Raw genomic sequence first — 17,500 nt, 5'->3', positions numbered from 1 at the left:
CGAATAGAAACGCTTCCATTAGAAAACGTTCGAACAATTTTGCTGGTAAGCATTATGTTCAGTATTTTAAAGTTATATTCTTGTTTTAGTGGAGGCTCCCTTTAATAGCGGAGCACCGTGGGTAAGATTTTTTGGAAAATCTATCCATGCGAGAAATTTTGGTTATGACGTCAGCGTGCGCCCGCGCGCACAGACTGTCGGGGTGGAGGCAGGACAGTCTCGGGGGACGGAAGTGTTCGGACAGTTTTCCTAGGCGGGAAATCGCGTGGCAGCGTTGCATTTGGCAACCCGCGTTTTTACTTAAGCACGCGCGTTTTTGAGACGCGGACGGCAACCGGAAAACGGTGGTGTCTCCCATATTTTTATACTAATCATCTCTAGAGGAGAAAAGATACTTAGCAATGTAAATGTGGCTCTCTGAAGACAAGTTAAAAGGAAAAACAACTCACTTCCGGTTGTCGTCCGCGTCTCAAAAACAGGATTAAAGAGCAGAAAAAAGCACGAGAGAAGAGGCGACGAAATTTGGGAAATTTAAGCAAAGAAAGCCTCGAGAGAAGCCGAGGAAGGAGAAGAAGAGAAAATTTCAATGAAGAACACCGTAAAGCTGACAGGGCTCGGGGTACGAAATCTATTGTCTATGGCCAATATGCCCCTCCGCGCAAATAAGACCCATAACGTGACATCTTTGCGGCTTTGACAACTTCTGACTGATTCGAGTATTCACCAAAGGAGGACATAAAGTCTCTAGGATGTGACTGCTGGATTAACTGTTACACCGTTGGATAAAGTCGAGGGATTTGTTCTGCCACGTATCAAGAAAAGTTGATCAAATTCAAAGACAGGGATGCTGGGATGGCGCAGTAGTGAAAGCACTAGTCTCCCACCAATGTGGCCTGGGTTCGATTCCCAGATTCGGCGTCATACGTGGGTTGAGTTTGTTGGTTCTCTACTCTGCACCGAGAGGTTTTTCTCCTCCGGGTACTCCGGTTTCCCCTCTCCTCAAAAACCAACATTTGATTTGATTTGCGTTAATTGTTAATTTCAGTTGACAGTGCCCCCAATTAGTGCTCCAGTGCTAGAACTAGACACTTAAATAAAATTCCTTTCCTTTCCTTTTAGGCCATTCCCTTTTTTTTCCGTTTCGCGTCGAATGCGTTTGCTGATATCGGGTCGGTCGGTCGGTCGGATTGAAAAAAAAAAGTCTAAAAAAAAATCATAAGCATTCTCGGAATCGGAGCCCTGGTACCCCAGCATAATAGCTGGGGAGCCACGAAAACAACAAGACATGAACCAAAATCAATGTGGCGGAACAGTTGGTGAAGGTTGTTACAAAATTAAGACAGCGTGGGGAAAAGGATCAACCACCGAAACTCCTATGCTACATAAAATGGCTGAAAAATGTCGTTAGCTTTTTTTTTTGTTTTGTTTTGAAAATGCCAAAAATTTGGGTCGGTCGGACGACACGAAACGGAGAAAAAAAAAGGGGATGGCCTTATAGCTTTTGTTTGGCGTTGCAAATATTGCCTTAAAAGGAAATTTTGAAGCAATAGTTAAAGCACCTAACTAAAGACTCATTAATTTACGAGGGAAATTCAAAATCGCCAATTATCACAGCAGCGGGAAATTTGCCACCGCTTAATGTACCAACGAAATCTTGAAGCTGTCTTAACTGAATCTGGCTTCTTGGATTCTTATGTCTAATCAGTTGTGAGACATAATTTGCATAAATCTCAGCACCATTAACCTCGAAACGCAAGTTGTAAGCACAGAATAGTTTGTTACTTTTCCTTTCTTCGCCGCTTTTGTTAAAATTACCAACGGAAGCTCTTGTCTTCCAACAGGCACTGGAGTGTACCGTATTGGATCTCAAGTATTTCAGCTTCACTACGCAAGAGACAAGACACATACCATTAGGTTTATTTTGGAATATCCGGGCCCAGGGCAGAGTACCGTTACAAATGGTCGTGATTAAAGACTGAATGTGGTCACGTATCTGACGTTACATACATGAATAAAAATGAATGCTCAAAAACAATACCATGAAACGCTAAGAAAAAGATAGGATACATAGAATAAGTCTAGAAAAAGAATACCAAGAGCTGGGCAGCCGCTCACAAAGAAGGTAGCGACTAGAACTGAGGCCAGAAAAAACCTGCCCCACAAAAAAACCTCATCAGAGGAAAAAAAGAAGGGCAGGAAATCTGGGTAGGAACCAAGGCCCAGCTACGAAAATAAACAGCCCATCCTACTAGGCTTCTCTCATAACGAAAACTTGAAAAAGCGGTGACGGCCTAGAATGACTAGTCACGTGCTCTCTCTCCAGGTTAAATACGACTAAACGCCTACCCGAAATACCGTTGCACCGCCTACTAGTACCCAGCCCCGCAGAAATGTTCAATTTCCGGCTAAGGCGTAACTACTCAAACGCCATAAATTCCATATTTCAGATTCACTACCCAAGAGACAAGATTTATTTTGGAATATCCAGGCCGAGCGCCGAGTTCCGTTACTAGAGAAAATGTTTTGGCTTGAACCTGAAGGTTAGAGGAAAAACTACAGACCTAGTGTTTTAGAAACGGCAAGCCTCCAAAGGATGTTATCTTTACATAAACGTCCTTGGCTGCAGCTGTCTTCCAGCGACCATGCCTCTGAAAAACTCTTTCGCTGACACCGCTCTCAGCGGCTTTGGATGCACTCCCAGATCTAAAAGAATGAGTGCCGTACATGGAAGGATCCGGAACTATTCCTTGAAGGTCCCTAACCAAATGGTCTCTGAAAGTTGAATAACTGATGAGCTTGCCATTGCTTGAAAGCTTGTAAGACTTCTTTGTCTTGACGAGCTGTCTAAAGATAAACTCGTTAGAGTGGGTCTATACTTAGAACACCTCGTAAATAGAGGGCGATTGGGCAACTGAAAATCTGCCTCCCGATCGGGCGATTAAAACCTCATCTCATTTGTCTAAGTTGGTCAGTCTTACTTTTTTCTATCTTGATAGTCATACGAGTGTCGTGAGAAATAACGTCACTTCCCCTGATATTAATTACTTCACTGGATCTAAAGAAACCTGCGTAAGAAAAAATGCTTCAAAACATTGCCGGGTAAGATCAACGTCGCCCAAGATAACATTAAGAACTTCGATAGATATGGGTTCTTTCCTATTTGGCCTGCCCGTTTCTAGGGACCTCTTACGGGCCTAACTCTAGCAACTAAAGGATTATCGGTAGGGGAATCAATACCAGCTGAGTCGTGCGCCCACTTAATGCCGTAAAAAGCAGCGTCAACAGAGCTGAGTGACCTGGTTGAATCTATAATAAATTGGAGATAGATAGCGACGTGTAGAGGATCGGCGGGAAAAAAGGATAATTCTGACTTGCTTTGAGCGAAAAGCTTCCACTTTTGAAAAGCACGCGCGTAACTGCCTGTAGTACCCAGAGCCCTTGCAGATAGAACGGACGACTGAAGCCCGGGAGATAGCGAAATCAACTGTAGATCCTTAAAGGCTGTGGCGTTCTTCCAAAGACCGTCTTGGAAAACGTCTGAAGCAGAAGATATAGAGAAAAATCAGACGGAAACATTGACACGGACGGGGAACAAAGCGAAAAGCTGAAAAAACAAGGGCAAATAACATAAAACTTCATTCCGAGCTCGGCAAGATAAATTAACAATAACACACAAACAACCCATGGCTACAATGAAAATGTAATCATACACTCTGGATAGCGATTGAGCTAGAAAAGGCATAGCACGATGCTGAATTCTGAGCAAACTCTTACCAATGCATAACAAGTACCACACGAATAATGACGCACTGCGGAAGGGTAACCTAAGACCCTTAACACGTCCCACACATGGGGCAAGTGCTAATCTCCTCAGTACAAAACCCCGATAACAAGGCTCTCTCGGGCAACTTAAAACTAATGCGTAAAGCAACTTCTTCGAAAGACAGAGATCTTGTACCAAAAAGAGAATTCCTAGCTTTGCCTGTAACAAAAAGTTGCGTAAACTTAGGTAAAACAACCCAATCGTGAACAAAAGAATTCCAGTGCTGGCCATCAGAGCACAACAATGCCAAAAAATACGAAGACTTCCACAATGGAACAACATGCAAGTGTTCCCTCAGCCTTATATACACTCTCTCAAATGAGAAATGACATTTGCAACTTGGCAAACAGGCGGATGCAGCCAGTTGTTTTCAAACTCCCAATTTTGGGTAAAAGCGTCAACAGCCTCCTTGCCTGGCTGATAAAACCTAGAATTAAAGCAAACTAATTTGTGTTGTAGGCGCACGCAAACCTGTCCACTGTATGAGGCCCCCATCCAAAATCTAAGAAATCTAATCTAAGAAAACGTCGTCGTTAAGGGCGTAATAATCAAAATCAATGATTTGACGCAAGCGATCAGCCTCTAAGTTAGATTTCGTAGGAATCCACTTTATGTCTAAAGAAATACCAAATCTAACGCACACTTGGAAAATTCTGAGAGCGGAAAGCTAAAGTTCAGAGACTGCTACAGTCACGCACAATGCTAACAATATTGGCATTATTTGTGAACAAGAGAACCATACCACTGGCTGTCCTGCAAACCTGACACAAAGCTGAGCAAGGCCAATTCCGCGGATTTGAGTTCCCTACAAGAAGAGCTTTTGATACTCTCTTCAGTGGACCAATTTTGGTGAAAAACTTTACCATCGCTAACGATTAAGGAAGGGCACGCTTTGTCGGAAGCGTCAGAATACACAAATCTTGATGGCTGAAAGGGAAATTGCCACGGCAAAAAATAATTCAAGGAGTCTACGTTAAGCTTCCAGAAAGCTAACTCTTGACAAGCCTGGGCCCGGTTGCTCGAAAGCCGATTAACTTAATCCAGGATAAGCGTAAACTTTTGTTTCATGTTTTCAACTTTTTGGTGAAAGTTTCTTTTGCTTATTTTTGTTTTCAAGATTTTGTTTTCTAATGTAAAGTTTTGCCAAATATCAGCGTTGAAGAGAATTTGGGAGTAGAAAAATAAACTCTTGGTTAATTTTTAATCTGGGATTAGTGTTAATCAGCTTTTGAAAAACCGGACCCTGGCTTGTTAAGGATGCATTGAAATTCCAGGAAACACTTTTGTTAATAACGGCATACATTGCCATTGACATAATCCTCGCCACGGTACCCACACCGGGTAATAGAGAAATAATCTGGCCTACCACAGAGGCTAAAACCCTGGCTTTCACAAGCGAGCTGTCGTTATAAAAATAGCATCAACAGTGCTTTTGAGCTTCAGAATTCTACGCCCAGTAATTGAAATAGAACCTTCGAGAGTATTACACGAAGTTAACAAAGGCTTGAGCAACTTAGTAGAAAAGTAAGGAGAGGATGACAAACCGAAAGGTAAAACCGCAAACTGAAAATATTTAACGTGTCCATCTCCGAAATCCCTGGAAAACGCAAGATATTTCCTATGGTCCGGAAAAATTTCGACATGGTGGTAACCTGACCGAGGGTCAAACATTTAAACAAGTGAAAACCTTTAGAAATAATTTCAAGGCGGTCGGAATATCTTTAGACCTGAATTTTTTTTGTACGCAAACAAGTTAACGTGCCTCAAATCAACAATAAGCCTCTTCTTCCCCTAGGCTTGCACTGAAATTGAAAGAGGGTTGATTATAGCTGGCGGGGAATCAAGAGCATTCCACACATCTGTTATCTAATAAATCACAAATCGCCTTCGAAAACAAGACTCTTTCCTTGAGGGCAGAAATGTTGTTAGCGCTAACCTTTGGTGGAGGAATACCAATGAAAGGAATTTGGTAGCCGACGCGAATGACACTTAAGACAAAGCCCGGGGCACCAATCTTAACCCACTCATCGAACCACTTAGCTAAAGTGCCACGAACCGAGAGCTTATCGGAATGCCCCGAAGAGAACTCGCAACTTGGCTATTATGAAGTTTTAATCTCGGAGATAACTTCATCGGAAACTAAATAATTATCATCACAAAAATTATAAAAAGAAGTACTAAATGAAAAAGAGGAATCGACTACACCTTCGACTTGCTCACCGGCTAGTCATTGACCCGTGTGAGGCTTAGGAAAGAGCAACGGACACTGGACTCTCCAATGGCCAGGTTTGTTGCATGCAAAGCAGGAACCTGGTTTTGTCTGGCTTCGTGGTTGACCTTCTATCGTCAGAATTGCTCTTGACAAACTCAAAGAAGTGAAAGGCATGACAAGGATGTGGATGCACGCTGATGAAGAGATCCGAACTTTAGTTTTCCTTTGACAAAGTTTTGTCTGGCCTGAGATGTCGCACGAGCTTCAGCCCTGATAATTTTCTTTTCATCGTCCGAATCGTCTGCTAGATAGTTCCTCTTGTACTCATGGACAGTTTTCCACCCGTGTTCCGACTTGTCTGCGAGAATAATATGCTTCTGGCGTTCTGCCAATAACTCCTCATCAAGCTCGAAATCTTAACGTTATCAACTGTGTAAGCCAATTTCATGTTAAAATTGATCTTCGTTCGCCTTCTTGAAACGATGCGGCTCTTCGAACTTTAATTTATAAACTTCTCGCAGGTACGAATCAGCGGATTCAGTGTTTGTTCGTTTGATTTCTGACAGAGATTAATCCAGCATTTGTTTCATACAGGATAAAAGACTTTCTTAGAGACTAATGAGTCGACTAGTGAGAGAACTTCGGCTTTAGAGAGAGGGTTACTCATTCTGACGAGAACTTGAAAAAGTGGCAGTAACCGGTGATGACGGCTACAATGACTAGTCACATGCTATCTCTAGCTTAAATACGACTCAAAGCCTATCCATAATCCCGTCGTACCGCCAACTAGTACCCAGCCCCGCTGCTCCAGCGACGCAGAAATCTAATTCGTAACTACTCAAACGCCTAAAATTCCATTTTTGTTCTATGGTTTCTTGCCAGAAAAACAGGGCGTCGGGTGTCCATCTTTTCAGGACCGTAACACCTGGCGAACTTCAGTTGTCTAAATGCTGGACAGCGATCGTTTTCGGTGGCGTAGGCTTTCGTCTAAAAAAAAAACTCGTATCTTGTTTTTGATCCTCGTTCTGCTTTCCACACAAAGACCTTATTTCCAGTGACAGGATCACTCACTACGTCAATGTCTCCCCACTGAGGTCTTCGACTCTCATTTCATGCTCTAAAGCTGAAATGCGAAGGGAGCATCCGCCACACTCCACGCTAGAGATTTTCGGAGTTCGTCTTCTTCCTTTGTAAACAGAAAGAACCTCCCCCAACTGTGCGAACTCTTGCTCTTCCATGATATTTGTTTGGAGTTGTTATTGGTCAGGTAATGCTGAATTTATTTTCTAGAAATGCCAGCGAAATGGGCTCGAGGTCTCTGTCATCTTTTTTTAAAAATTCCCTATTTTTTTGACTTCCATAAAGAAATATCTGCACAGATGAATGTTCATCTCTTTTGAAGGGATCTTTTCATAGGTTCTTGTTACTCCGACTGAATAACAGTATTTTCGCCGTGTTATCAGGGCGCTATGAATAGATGGTCTTGAATTTAGTTCAAGTGCTTTTCTTGACTAACTTTGACACATCCGTCATCATGGGCGTTTTTCGCCGGTTATAGCCTTCTTCCCCTAGATAATAAAATTTACTGTTACTATTTCCACTTTCGTCTAAATTCGTTATCTTCAACATCCGCGTTATATTCTTCTTGCACCAACTTTCCTCACAAAATAGAATGGTCAAATTTTCGCTAGTTCCGGCACGAACATTCTACGGTTTTCTTCAAAGGATTATACAAAAATGACCGCCTGAGTTTCCTTAGAAATCAGGAGAGCCAACCATCACCTGCGATACAATACGAAACCTTAACATCAGCTATCACCCCTATCCATTAACTCTAGCTCGCGCGAATGTTTCCACATCGTTTACAACGGATAGATGATATAGTGGATCTTCCCTAGGAATGATATCATGTATATTTAGAACTTGCAGTGTTCTAATGAAGCCAATTAAGCTGTTCGCCCTGCCCTTGGCTGACGTGCATGATTTTAAGTTATCAGTCAGGTTTGGCCTTGTTTTTTCAGTTCCTTTAGAATTTCTCCAAAATTAACAGTGACGACAGCTGACCAAACTTTCTATTCTCACCTCCAAAGTACTTTGAAGACCGAATGGCGTATCCTCAGGGCCCAGTCTCTTGGTGGTAGTTAAGATTTCAACGACAATCAGTTTAAAGTGTACGTGAATTAGAATTATCATACTTTTTAGAGCAGGATTTTAATCAGTTGTGGATAGAATTTATTTACAATTAACGTGCTGGCTTGTTTACGGAATGCCGACTGAACGGCCAGGTCCGCTGATCAGAGTTACTGGAGGGGACCCTCCACTAACTATGCGCTGATGTAGGACATGAAGCCACCTTAGTCTAAATCTAGTACCTTCGAAATTTCTGGCCTTAAATCCCATTTGCCTGACTTGACAGCCTTGTAGACGATCAAAACAAGGTTTGGTATCTTTCGGAGAAATATATAATCAGTTAAAAGGGCTGCTTGGAAACCTCTTGTGCGCGAACTATCACTAACGTGAGCGTAGGCGTTTCTTATGAAACGTATGAGATGCACGGCAGATGACGTCGTGTAGGGGCGACCTTTAGCGCTTGACGTCATCTCGTTGTAAATTGCTGTAAACAGGCCTGCCCAATCGGACCCCGGGAAAAAGGGGCGTAACTGGTTCTCCAACTGTTGTTCGACTGCAGTGGCACCAGGAGGAATGTAGGTGCCTATTTCTTTCTGATTTCCCACTGCAGTTAAAAACTGTCTCTTAATGTCATTTGACCAAAAGTACGGGTGCTTCAGCGCCTCTGATGCCTTCGGTCGGTCATCCTTATTTGGACTTAGCAATTGCATTATCAAGTCGTTGGCTTCATCCGTAAGGTCTGCACTGAGTGATTTAGAATTGTTCTTAATTCTTTGCTCAATAGCGCCAATCGGAGAGTTCCGAATGGCATTGCTACCTTCAAAAGGGTGATGTCCCTTTGCCAACAAGTAATGCAAAATAAGACCGGAGGCAAAAATATCTGATTCAAATGAATGTACAAAGGGTCTAGTAGACAGAAGCTCTGGGGCCATCCAACACCTTGATCCAGCATTGGAATGAAACACGCTGGAGCCATGCGACATCCCAGAGCCAAGGTTTTTGCTAAGGCCAAAATCAGAAATCTTTAGGCATGGCCTGCCTTCGAAATATGTGAACAAAACATTTGACGGTTTTAAATCGCGATGTAAGAACTCATTCTCGTGCAGATATTTGACCCCTGTCAACATATCATTGCACAGACTTGGAAGGCAGTTTTCATCAAATTGCTCCTTCAAAAGTTTATCCAGGTCGCCCTCCATAAGTTCCAGAACAATCCAAGTGAAGTCGGGCTCAAGAATGAACTTTAAATACTTCACAACCTGGAAGCAGCTGGAAAGCTGAACCAGACTTTCAATTTCGCGGTCTATTTGACGTGTTCTCAACCGCAATCTTTCAACCCTTTTCAAGGCTGTCTCCCTGCCATCGGCTTTGTTTATGGCAGCATAAACAACGCCAAAAGTTCCCGAGCCAATATGGTCTGCGTGGAAGAAGAAATCCTCCACTTTCTGTACATTTCTTCTTCTCGCAACTTGCGATAATTTATCATGATGACTTATGGAAACACAGTTCCACGGAATACATGGCTCAGGCTCTTTTTGCTTAAGGGGTCTTCGAACCTTTCGGAGAAGGTTCTTCATGTACCATACTATATCAACTACTGAGCAGCCCCTGTTGTTCTTTTTGTGACAGTCCGCTCCGTATTTAAGAAGTGATGGAATAAAATAATTCCAAAAAACTGACCTTTCACCTTTTGGAGACGGCATGCGTGTAACCTTTCGGCAGCAAATGTGTAACGGGCTGTCACCTTCTTTATTCTGCTGATTCACATCAGCACCTTTTAGAAGCAGAAGATCAACCAAGGGCATCACTCGGGGGTCATTGTAATTGCATAATCTATGCAAAAGAGTGTTGCCCTTACTGTCTGTAATAAAAATTGTTTCACTGTCAATGCCAATACTTCCTTGGATAAAGGAATGCAGGTCACTGAATTTTGCGCTCTCCATTAACAATAAAAACGTGTTTTTGCTTTGGTACTCTAGCCATGGATCCAACCCAAAGTTCATCCCCTCCGACCATTTGTTTAGAGGTTCCAAAACTGGTGAATCTTCAGTCTCGTCCCGTGAACATCTACAGATGAGTGGAGAACGTCCCTTGTTATCTAGTACATTGGGTTGTGCCTCTTTCTTCAAAAGGTGTTCCGCCATAATCCACGATTTGGCCAAGTGCAAGGGAGTCTGGTCATCATCGTTAGCTATGTTCACCTTACTGCCGCTAGTGACGAGGGTTTCAGCAATCCTTACCATTCCACCATGATGGACTGAATGATGGCTTGCCAAGACATGGAGGGGTGTATTTCCCTCATCGTCTTTACTCTTAAAAACATCTTTGTTGCAATCAGAAATAAACCTGATTTGTTTTACGCTCTCTTCAATCAGAATTTCTCCTATGTCCTCTATTCTTGTCTCTGTGGAACAGCCCTGAAGCTTGTGTAGCCACGACTTTATCTTCTCTACTATGAGGTGCACAATCGACTGACGTCGATGGTTTCTGGCCGCAACATCTGCTCCCGCTTCGATAAGTAAACGCCAGGTTTTGACGCAATATTCTCGGGGTAATTCCTCATGTAGACCAGTCTGGCCTGTTGATCTTTCAGTGGAAATAGTACAGTAAAGAAGTGCAGTATCACCACAATGGTTGCGGACGTTTACATCAACACCAGATTTAATAAGAAGTTGAAGGGTCTCTAAATGTTCATTCGTTCCCTGGAGAGATGCTACTTTTGCAACATAAAACAAGGCTGTGTTACCCTCTTGGTCCTTGATGTTGCCATTGGCTCCTAGGTCTAAGAGAGTTTTGACCAAAACAGGGCTTTTTGCAACGCACATCAGCGGTGTTTTGCCATTAAGCTCTTTGATGGAAATATCAGGTGAACAGCCTGATTCCACCAACTTTTTCAGCAGATATACTAGGAGTTCTTCTACCCAACACTTCTTCTGGCCAAACTCTCCTGAAGGCATTCTTTCTAGGGCCTTACAGATTTCAAGTACAAATGACTTTTTGTACTCGAGGTTCATTCTGTCGGTGATAAGAATCCCTACCTCCAGTGGGTTGCAGACACACGACTTACCTACATCACCTTCAAGAGCAGTGCACACTTCTGGTGATATTTGGGAAAGGATGCATAGGTTTACAAAGTTACATGGATCATAATCATACGTTTTGTGCTCATTCAGCAACAATTTGACAATGGTTGCATCATGACGATATATGGCTATGTCCAATGCTGTTGGCCTTCTTGAGCCCACAAATTGAAATTTATTATTCGTAGCATTTTCCAGGAGCCACGACACAAGTTTTGCATCACCAATTGCAGAGGCTGTGTGAAGGAATGACCACCCATCATAAGTGATGTTAGCTGGAACACCTCTCAAAACAAAATCTCGAATTCTGCTGCTTAAATTTGACAAATTACTGGTGTTGCTTGCAGGCATGAGACATTCCTTTAAATCAGGAATTGTTTTTAACAAATCCACAACATTGACATCAGCTTTCATACTTGCAGAAATTCCTGTTTCTTTCAAAATATCCTTTTCTGACGTTAAAAGCACATTGAGGGTAACATCTGAACAACCAGTTGTATCAACTTCGTGAAGGTTAGGACAATACCAGCTAATCAGCTTTATCAAAGCAATACCCTGATCAGATTCGTCAATGCCGTTCACGAAAGAAATATCTTGTAAAATAAGCCTCTTAAGCATTTTGGCAGGTTTGCATACTTCGAGGAGCTCCTTCTTCGATGTAAAGCATCTCCTTGAAAGATCAATTTGCGTGGTCTTAGGAGATAAGTTTACGTCCTTTATCACCTGAGACAGTGACTTCTCGGATTCTGCACTGCAGTCCAGTTTCAGCTCCTCACAACACAGATAAAGGTAACCATCTGCACTACTAAGTTTTAAGGGACTTTCATCAGATAGGATACTTTGGAGGTACTCCAGCGTCTTCTCTTGGTTTCTAGTAGCACATTGTTCATGACTGCTAATGGCTGAAAGAGAGAAACCTGTTCGCTCTTGAAATAGCTCTTCTACAATGTTTAAAGAAATGTTTCCTCCTCCAGCAGCAGTTTGCACAATGTCAACTAGTAATTCCTGAATTTTTGCTGAAAGCATCTTGTCCTTGTCCATATCTTGATCCATGTGGCTGCCCGCACAGTCTAAAACATTGAAAAAAGATGACAATTCTTATTAATTATCCACTTAATCTTTAGCAATAAATAATTTTTATATCTTATTGGACGATTTAGTGTGTAGGGTGAGTCAAAAGACTAGACCACCATTTTGGATGGATGTTGGGAGGAATGGGTTACCTCTCCCACTCTTACCTTACCCCCTGGGTGGCAATTTCTCTCCCGAAACTTCCTCTGCTTTAGAAATTGAAGATGGCAGCCAAAAATTCCGGGTAGGATTATTAAAATATGCCTGCACTGCAGGCTAATTTTTTCATACTATATTTTTAGCAAGTGAATTGTAAACAACAATGTGCATTCTCTTGACCAGTTATGGTAAAATGGCATGATAGTTGCATAATAAATGATGTACATATCCACCACTTTTACCAACTGAACAAAAAGTGAACCAAAAAACTACTTTATTTTTGTAAAATGTGGTCGGAAATTTCAAATATCACGGGACAGCTACTCGGAGGTGAGTAGTACTTGGTTAGTCACCTCCAAGTTATCCAATCAGCACATGCGGAGATCACTATTCACTTGACTGTGTGCAATATTAATATACTAATTTATTTTAAATTTGTATTACTTCATCATTCTTTGAAATAAATTATCTACTTCAAAGAATGATGAAGTAATACTTTTAACAAATAAAAAACATTAATTGACACATGTAATATAATTATGTTAACTTGCCCAGAAAGATTCAAAAGTCACTTAGTTATCTAGGATGTTGAGTGACTTGTCTTTAAACATGAATGATGCTAAGTTTCATTTAATCATTCATCCACTTACTCACTCTCTTACTCACTAACCTGTGATCAGGCATACTTTTCTTTAGAGAAGGTGCGAAAAGGTACGCCTGATACAATTTCTTATTGAGTCGTCTGCCACCCACCTGTCAAGATTGATGTTATCTTGTGTCATGCTATAAATTTGAGCCAATCAGATTTTATCAGAAATTACCTGCACGTTGCGATTCAAAGGAAGACGACGAATTAAAACAAAATAGAACTCTACCCGTCACTATCCATACAATCAAACCTACTAGTATTTCTGGAAATCCCGCTTGACATTTGGTGCAGTTTTTCTGTTTAAACCATCAAGGAACAAAGAATTTCAAGATCACAGAATCACAGAAAAAGCCCAATCCTTCATGATCAACAGCACAATATATTTTATTTAAACTCAAATATTTAAGTCAAAGATGTCAACAAAAGATTGTAACATCTCCGAGGAAAATGGACTTTGAGAAATTATAGTTTTCCAGCAGCAGCAGCCACTCAACTATTATTTTGTAAGTGTCGATAAACCATGGATGCATGCATTGTTCAGTGCTTCCGTAAACAATGTTGATTTCTCTGTCAAGCTCAGTTGATTCCTGATTGTGGCAGCACTATAAGTTCTTTGGATTGAGAAACATTTCCAAGTCAGTGGAAAAGGAACAATGCATTTTTTTATGGAACGTTCGGGACTGTAAAAAACATTATTGCCAAATCTCGTAAGATACAACTATATTGTCAGACTAACCATTCTTCGGATGCATTAATTCCCTCTGTTCTCCCTTTCAACATTTTTGAAAACAAAATCTAAAGTCGAAGCAACAGCAGCTGTAAACAGAGCCTAAACATCATTCCTGTTTAAATCCTTCTCGGCAGCATAATATGATCAGATGTTAATCAATTTTACTAAAGTATAATTTGCATATTTATCTATTAATTCTCGTATTTTTAACTTAAGAATGCGCATCTGATCATAGTCATGTTAGGATGCGCACTAAAAATGAATAAATTATTATTATTGTTGTTATTATTATTATTATTATTATTATTATTATATATTATTATTGCAGTTCTGTAACCAATCGGAGCGAGGCTCCAAGAGCTCTATTGTTTTTCGGCCAATCAGAGTAAAGTCCAGATTCTGGACTATGGGCAGACGACTCGTGAAGAAATTGTATCAGTCATATCTTTTTGCACCTCATCTCTAAAGAAAAGTACGCCTGATTGCAGGTTACTTAATCACTGGCTCGTTTGCTAGCTATCTCTCTCTCACAAACACACATGTACACACACAAATACCCGTTCATAAACCTTACTCATATTCAAAACTGACCAATTGGACCTCAGAGGGTTGGATCTAGGGAAAAGTGACGTCATTCACCCAATAGCCTAAAATTTCATTATGTAAATGCAGTTTATCATGTATGCAAAACACGAGTTTAAAAATCTGAAAGTCCAAAACTCCCGTGCTGCATATTAATTCAGTCACGTACACACGCATTGCATTCTTAAGCTAGTGAGTCTTTGATGCCATTTTCTCCTTGATCCAGCTCTCTCAAGATTTTAAAGTTAGTAATGGCCAACCATTAACTAGGAAAATTCCAGTGAAATAAACTAGTGTCTTTTTGAAATTATAATCCTTAAAACTTGGCTCACTTTGTGTTTCGTTTGAAATTCATTTTTAAAAATATTTGATTTTCTGATCATAGCACCACTTTAAAGTGCTGCTACAACCAAAAAAAACAATTCTTCTTTTTCTTTGGATTTCAAAACTATGTTAACTAAACACTAAGTGACCCAAGTTCTGATTTTAAAGAGACACCTGTTTTATTTTAACTGGAATCTTGTTATTTATTGATCCGCCATTACTAACCTTAAAATCTTGAGAGAGCTGGGTCAAGGAGAAAATGACGTCAAAGACTCACTAGTTTAAGAATGCAATACTTGTGAATGCTGCTGAATTAATATGCAGCACAGGAGTTTTGGGCTTTCAGATTTTCAAACCAGTGTCTTGCATATATAATAAGTTGCATTTACACACTGAAATTTTAAGCTACATGTAGTGAGTAAATGATGTCATTTTCCCTAGATCCAACCCTCCAATCAGTCAGGTCAGTTTTGGATGTGAGTAATGGTGGACCGTGAAATCCAAAACTTACACTCAAAACTCAAAAGCTCAAAATTTTGCCAGTCAAGTGTTCAGCAAACACGCTTTCAAAATCTGAAGAAAAAGGAAGTAGCACTTGAAAGTTAAAGACTGCAACCAGTTTAGAAATCAGTGCCTGTCAGACACTGCAAATAACACAACTCCAAACTGAATCGGCAGCCTTTTAATTGTTATAAGAAAGGAACCAACAAGCAAAATTCCAGAAGAAGTCATCTGTGATTTCAGCTACAAATGACTTTATATACGTACCAACTACTGATACAAGCTCAATCCCCAAAGATATGGCTGGGCGCATGAGGCAAGCCATGTTTATCTTTGCCAATCAGGCACCAGTTGTTTAGCCTCCCACACAGACATTCTTGTGACTTGTCAAGAGAAAAGATTGCCTTCACAAGTCACAAGAATGTTTGTGAAGGAGGCTACCAGTTGTTCAAAGGCTGGATAAATTTATTCAGTGGATAAGTCAATATCCAGAGTATAAAAAGTAATTTGTGGTAATTTAAAATTAGCATATTAAATTGCTATTTTGCCAGCACGCATCAGAAGCCTGGTGAGCTGTGTTAGGTGTGCAGTGTTTTGTGGGATTTAAGTTTGTGGTTTGCGGGTGCTCTATGGCTAGCCTTCGCCACATAAAGTTGTTGCTTTTGGTTTTATATTCATTTGTTACGATGGTCACTAGGATACTATTTTATTTCCTTCCTATTGTTTTTGGATCCTTAATTTCTTTTAGTAACAATAATTATTGTATATATGCATTTAGTACTTAAAGTAGGATACCCTACAACCCCAATGGTTGCACCACTTCTTTGGTCAGGGGCCTAAATTCCCAATTTTTTCCACCAGCTGGTTTTTAGGGGTTCTCGTGTCCGGTTATGGCATGGGGATTGGCTGGCCAACACACCTAATTATTATTGTTGTGTTGTCCGGTTGAGAGTGGAGGCAAAATTACTTCATGTCAAACGTTGGCCAACATTTTTTACATATCTTGTCAGGAGGAAGTGTGACCCAGTGGTTGGGGCACTTTCCTTGAGATCTGGTGATCCCGGGTTCAAGACATGTTCTGGCCACTGGTTGAATTTGCTCTCAGCTGCACTTGTAAATAGCTTGCCTTCGGCCAGATGGGATTTGTAACAGTTGTTGTTGAATGTTCTGTTCTGTTGTGGTTGTGTTCATTGGCCCTGAAAAGCCCCTCTGGGAAGTGGTCAATTAAGTATGCAAGGTGAAGCCATGTATGTAAGTACCAGTATGTAACTAGATGACTGTGCTTATTGTGCAATAAGGGGGCAAATACTGCAAATACTGCAATCGGTCGAAGTCCACTCAGAGGAGGCTGGGTTCATTAGCACGCCTGGTGCACTGATGCCTGATGAACAACCCATCGTCCACCCTGAATTTTCTCTGAATTCACTATTATCGTTAATTTTGGACACTGTGGGACTTCGGGAAATGGTCATAATTGTTTGAAAAGATAACCCAAGTGTATTGACATAGGACTTGAACCTGGAATGTTGATTAATTTAACCCATCACCTAACCGCTTGACCACCACACAAGCTGCTCAGGGACAATACACTGTATTTTACGCCTTATTTATATAACTTAGGCCTAATTACTCTTCAGCAATAATAATCTATGGTGAAGCAGTTCCTATAGAGTTGAAACTCCTGTTTCAAATCCTTTCCACGGGTGACTTATCCACTGGGTAAAGTTATCCGGTCTTTGAAAAACTGGGGCGAGAAATTTACCAGCCCAAACCAAGCAGGAAGCATAAATTTGCATACATTATTGTTAGACGACGAAACGATATATGCAATGAATCAGTATTGAACTGCGGATATGAAATCATGAGCAGCTATGATCCTCACAGCAATTGCTAAATCAGACTGCCGCTCATAACTGTGAGGATCATAGCTTCACTTGATTGTTAGAGCAACGTTGAAATGGCATACCATATTTACTCGATAAACGCAGCCCTGACCCTCAAATAAACGCTGCAGATGGAAGGGAAGAACCAATAACCGCCATGCTCAAATAAACACCGCACACAATCAGAAAGAATGGGCGTGTTATTTGAGTGATTGTGAGAAGTACAAGTTTGACTTAATTATTCTCTGAATGGTTGACACCAAGCCAAACAATTAAGATTCCTAAACTCAGCAAAAAGCAAAAATGCAAGACATTAGAACTTTTAACATGTTTTCTGTTTTCACATGATCTGTACC

General features: G+C 40.9%; 1 protein-coding gene and 1 long non-coding RNA gene across 2 annotated transcripts; both read right to left on the bottom strand.

Annotated features, from left to right (window-relative positions):
- Positions 1-1,893: 1,893 nt before the first annotated feature.
- On the bottom strand, positions 1,894-6,920 carry LOC138052882 (uncharacterized). The gene is made up of 2 exons (XR_011133170.1): positions 6,044-6,920; positions 1,894-3,537 (listed from the first exon to the last, which is right to left on the bottom strand). It is a non-coding gene; the product is annotated as an uncharacterized lncRNA (long non-coding RNA).
- Positions 6,921-7,709: 789 nt separating this feature from the next.
- Positions 7,710-12,298, bottom strand: LOC138054289 (uncharacterized). The gene has a single exon (XM_068900762.1). The coding sequence runs from the start codon at positions 12,296-12,298 to the stop codon at positions 8,390-8,392; it is 3,909 nt and encodes a 1,302-aa protein (XP_068756863.1). The 3' UTR covers positions 7,710-8,389.
- Positions 12,299-17,500: the final 5,202 nt, after the last annotated feature.

This window comes from Montipora capricornis, chromosome 6 (assembly GCF_036669925.1).
Source record: "Montipora capricornis isolate CH-2021 chromosome 6, ASM3666992v2, whole genome shotgun sequence".
Taxonomy (NCBI): domain Eukaryota; kingdom Metazoa; phylum Cnidaria; class Anthozoa; order Scleractinia; family Acroporidae; genus Montipora; species Montipora capricornis.
The sequence above is the reverse complement of the archived record's forward strand: the minus strand, read 5'-3'. Positions and strand labels throughout refer to the sequence as shown.

What these genes read in the sequence shown, in the direction of transcription:
- LOC138054289 (XM_068900762.1), bottom strand. Translation starts at nt 12,298, where the DNA reads ATGGATCAAGATATGGACAAGGACAAGATGCTTTCAGCAAAAATTCAG.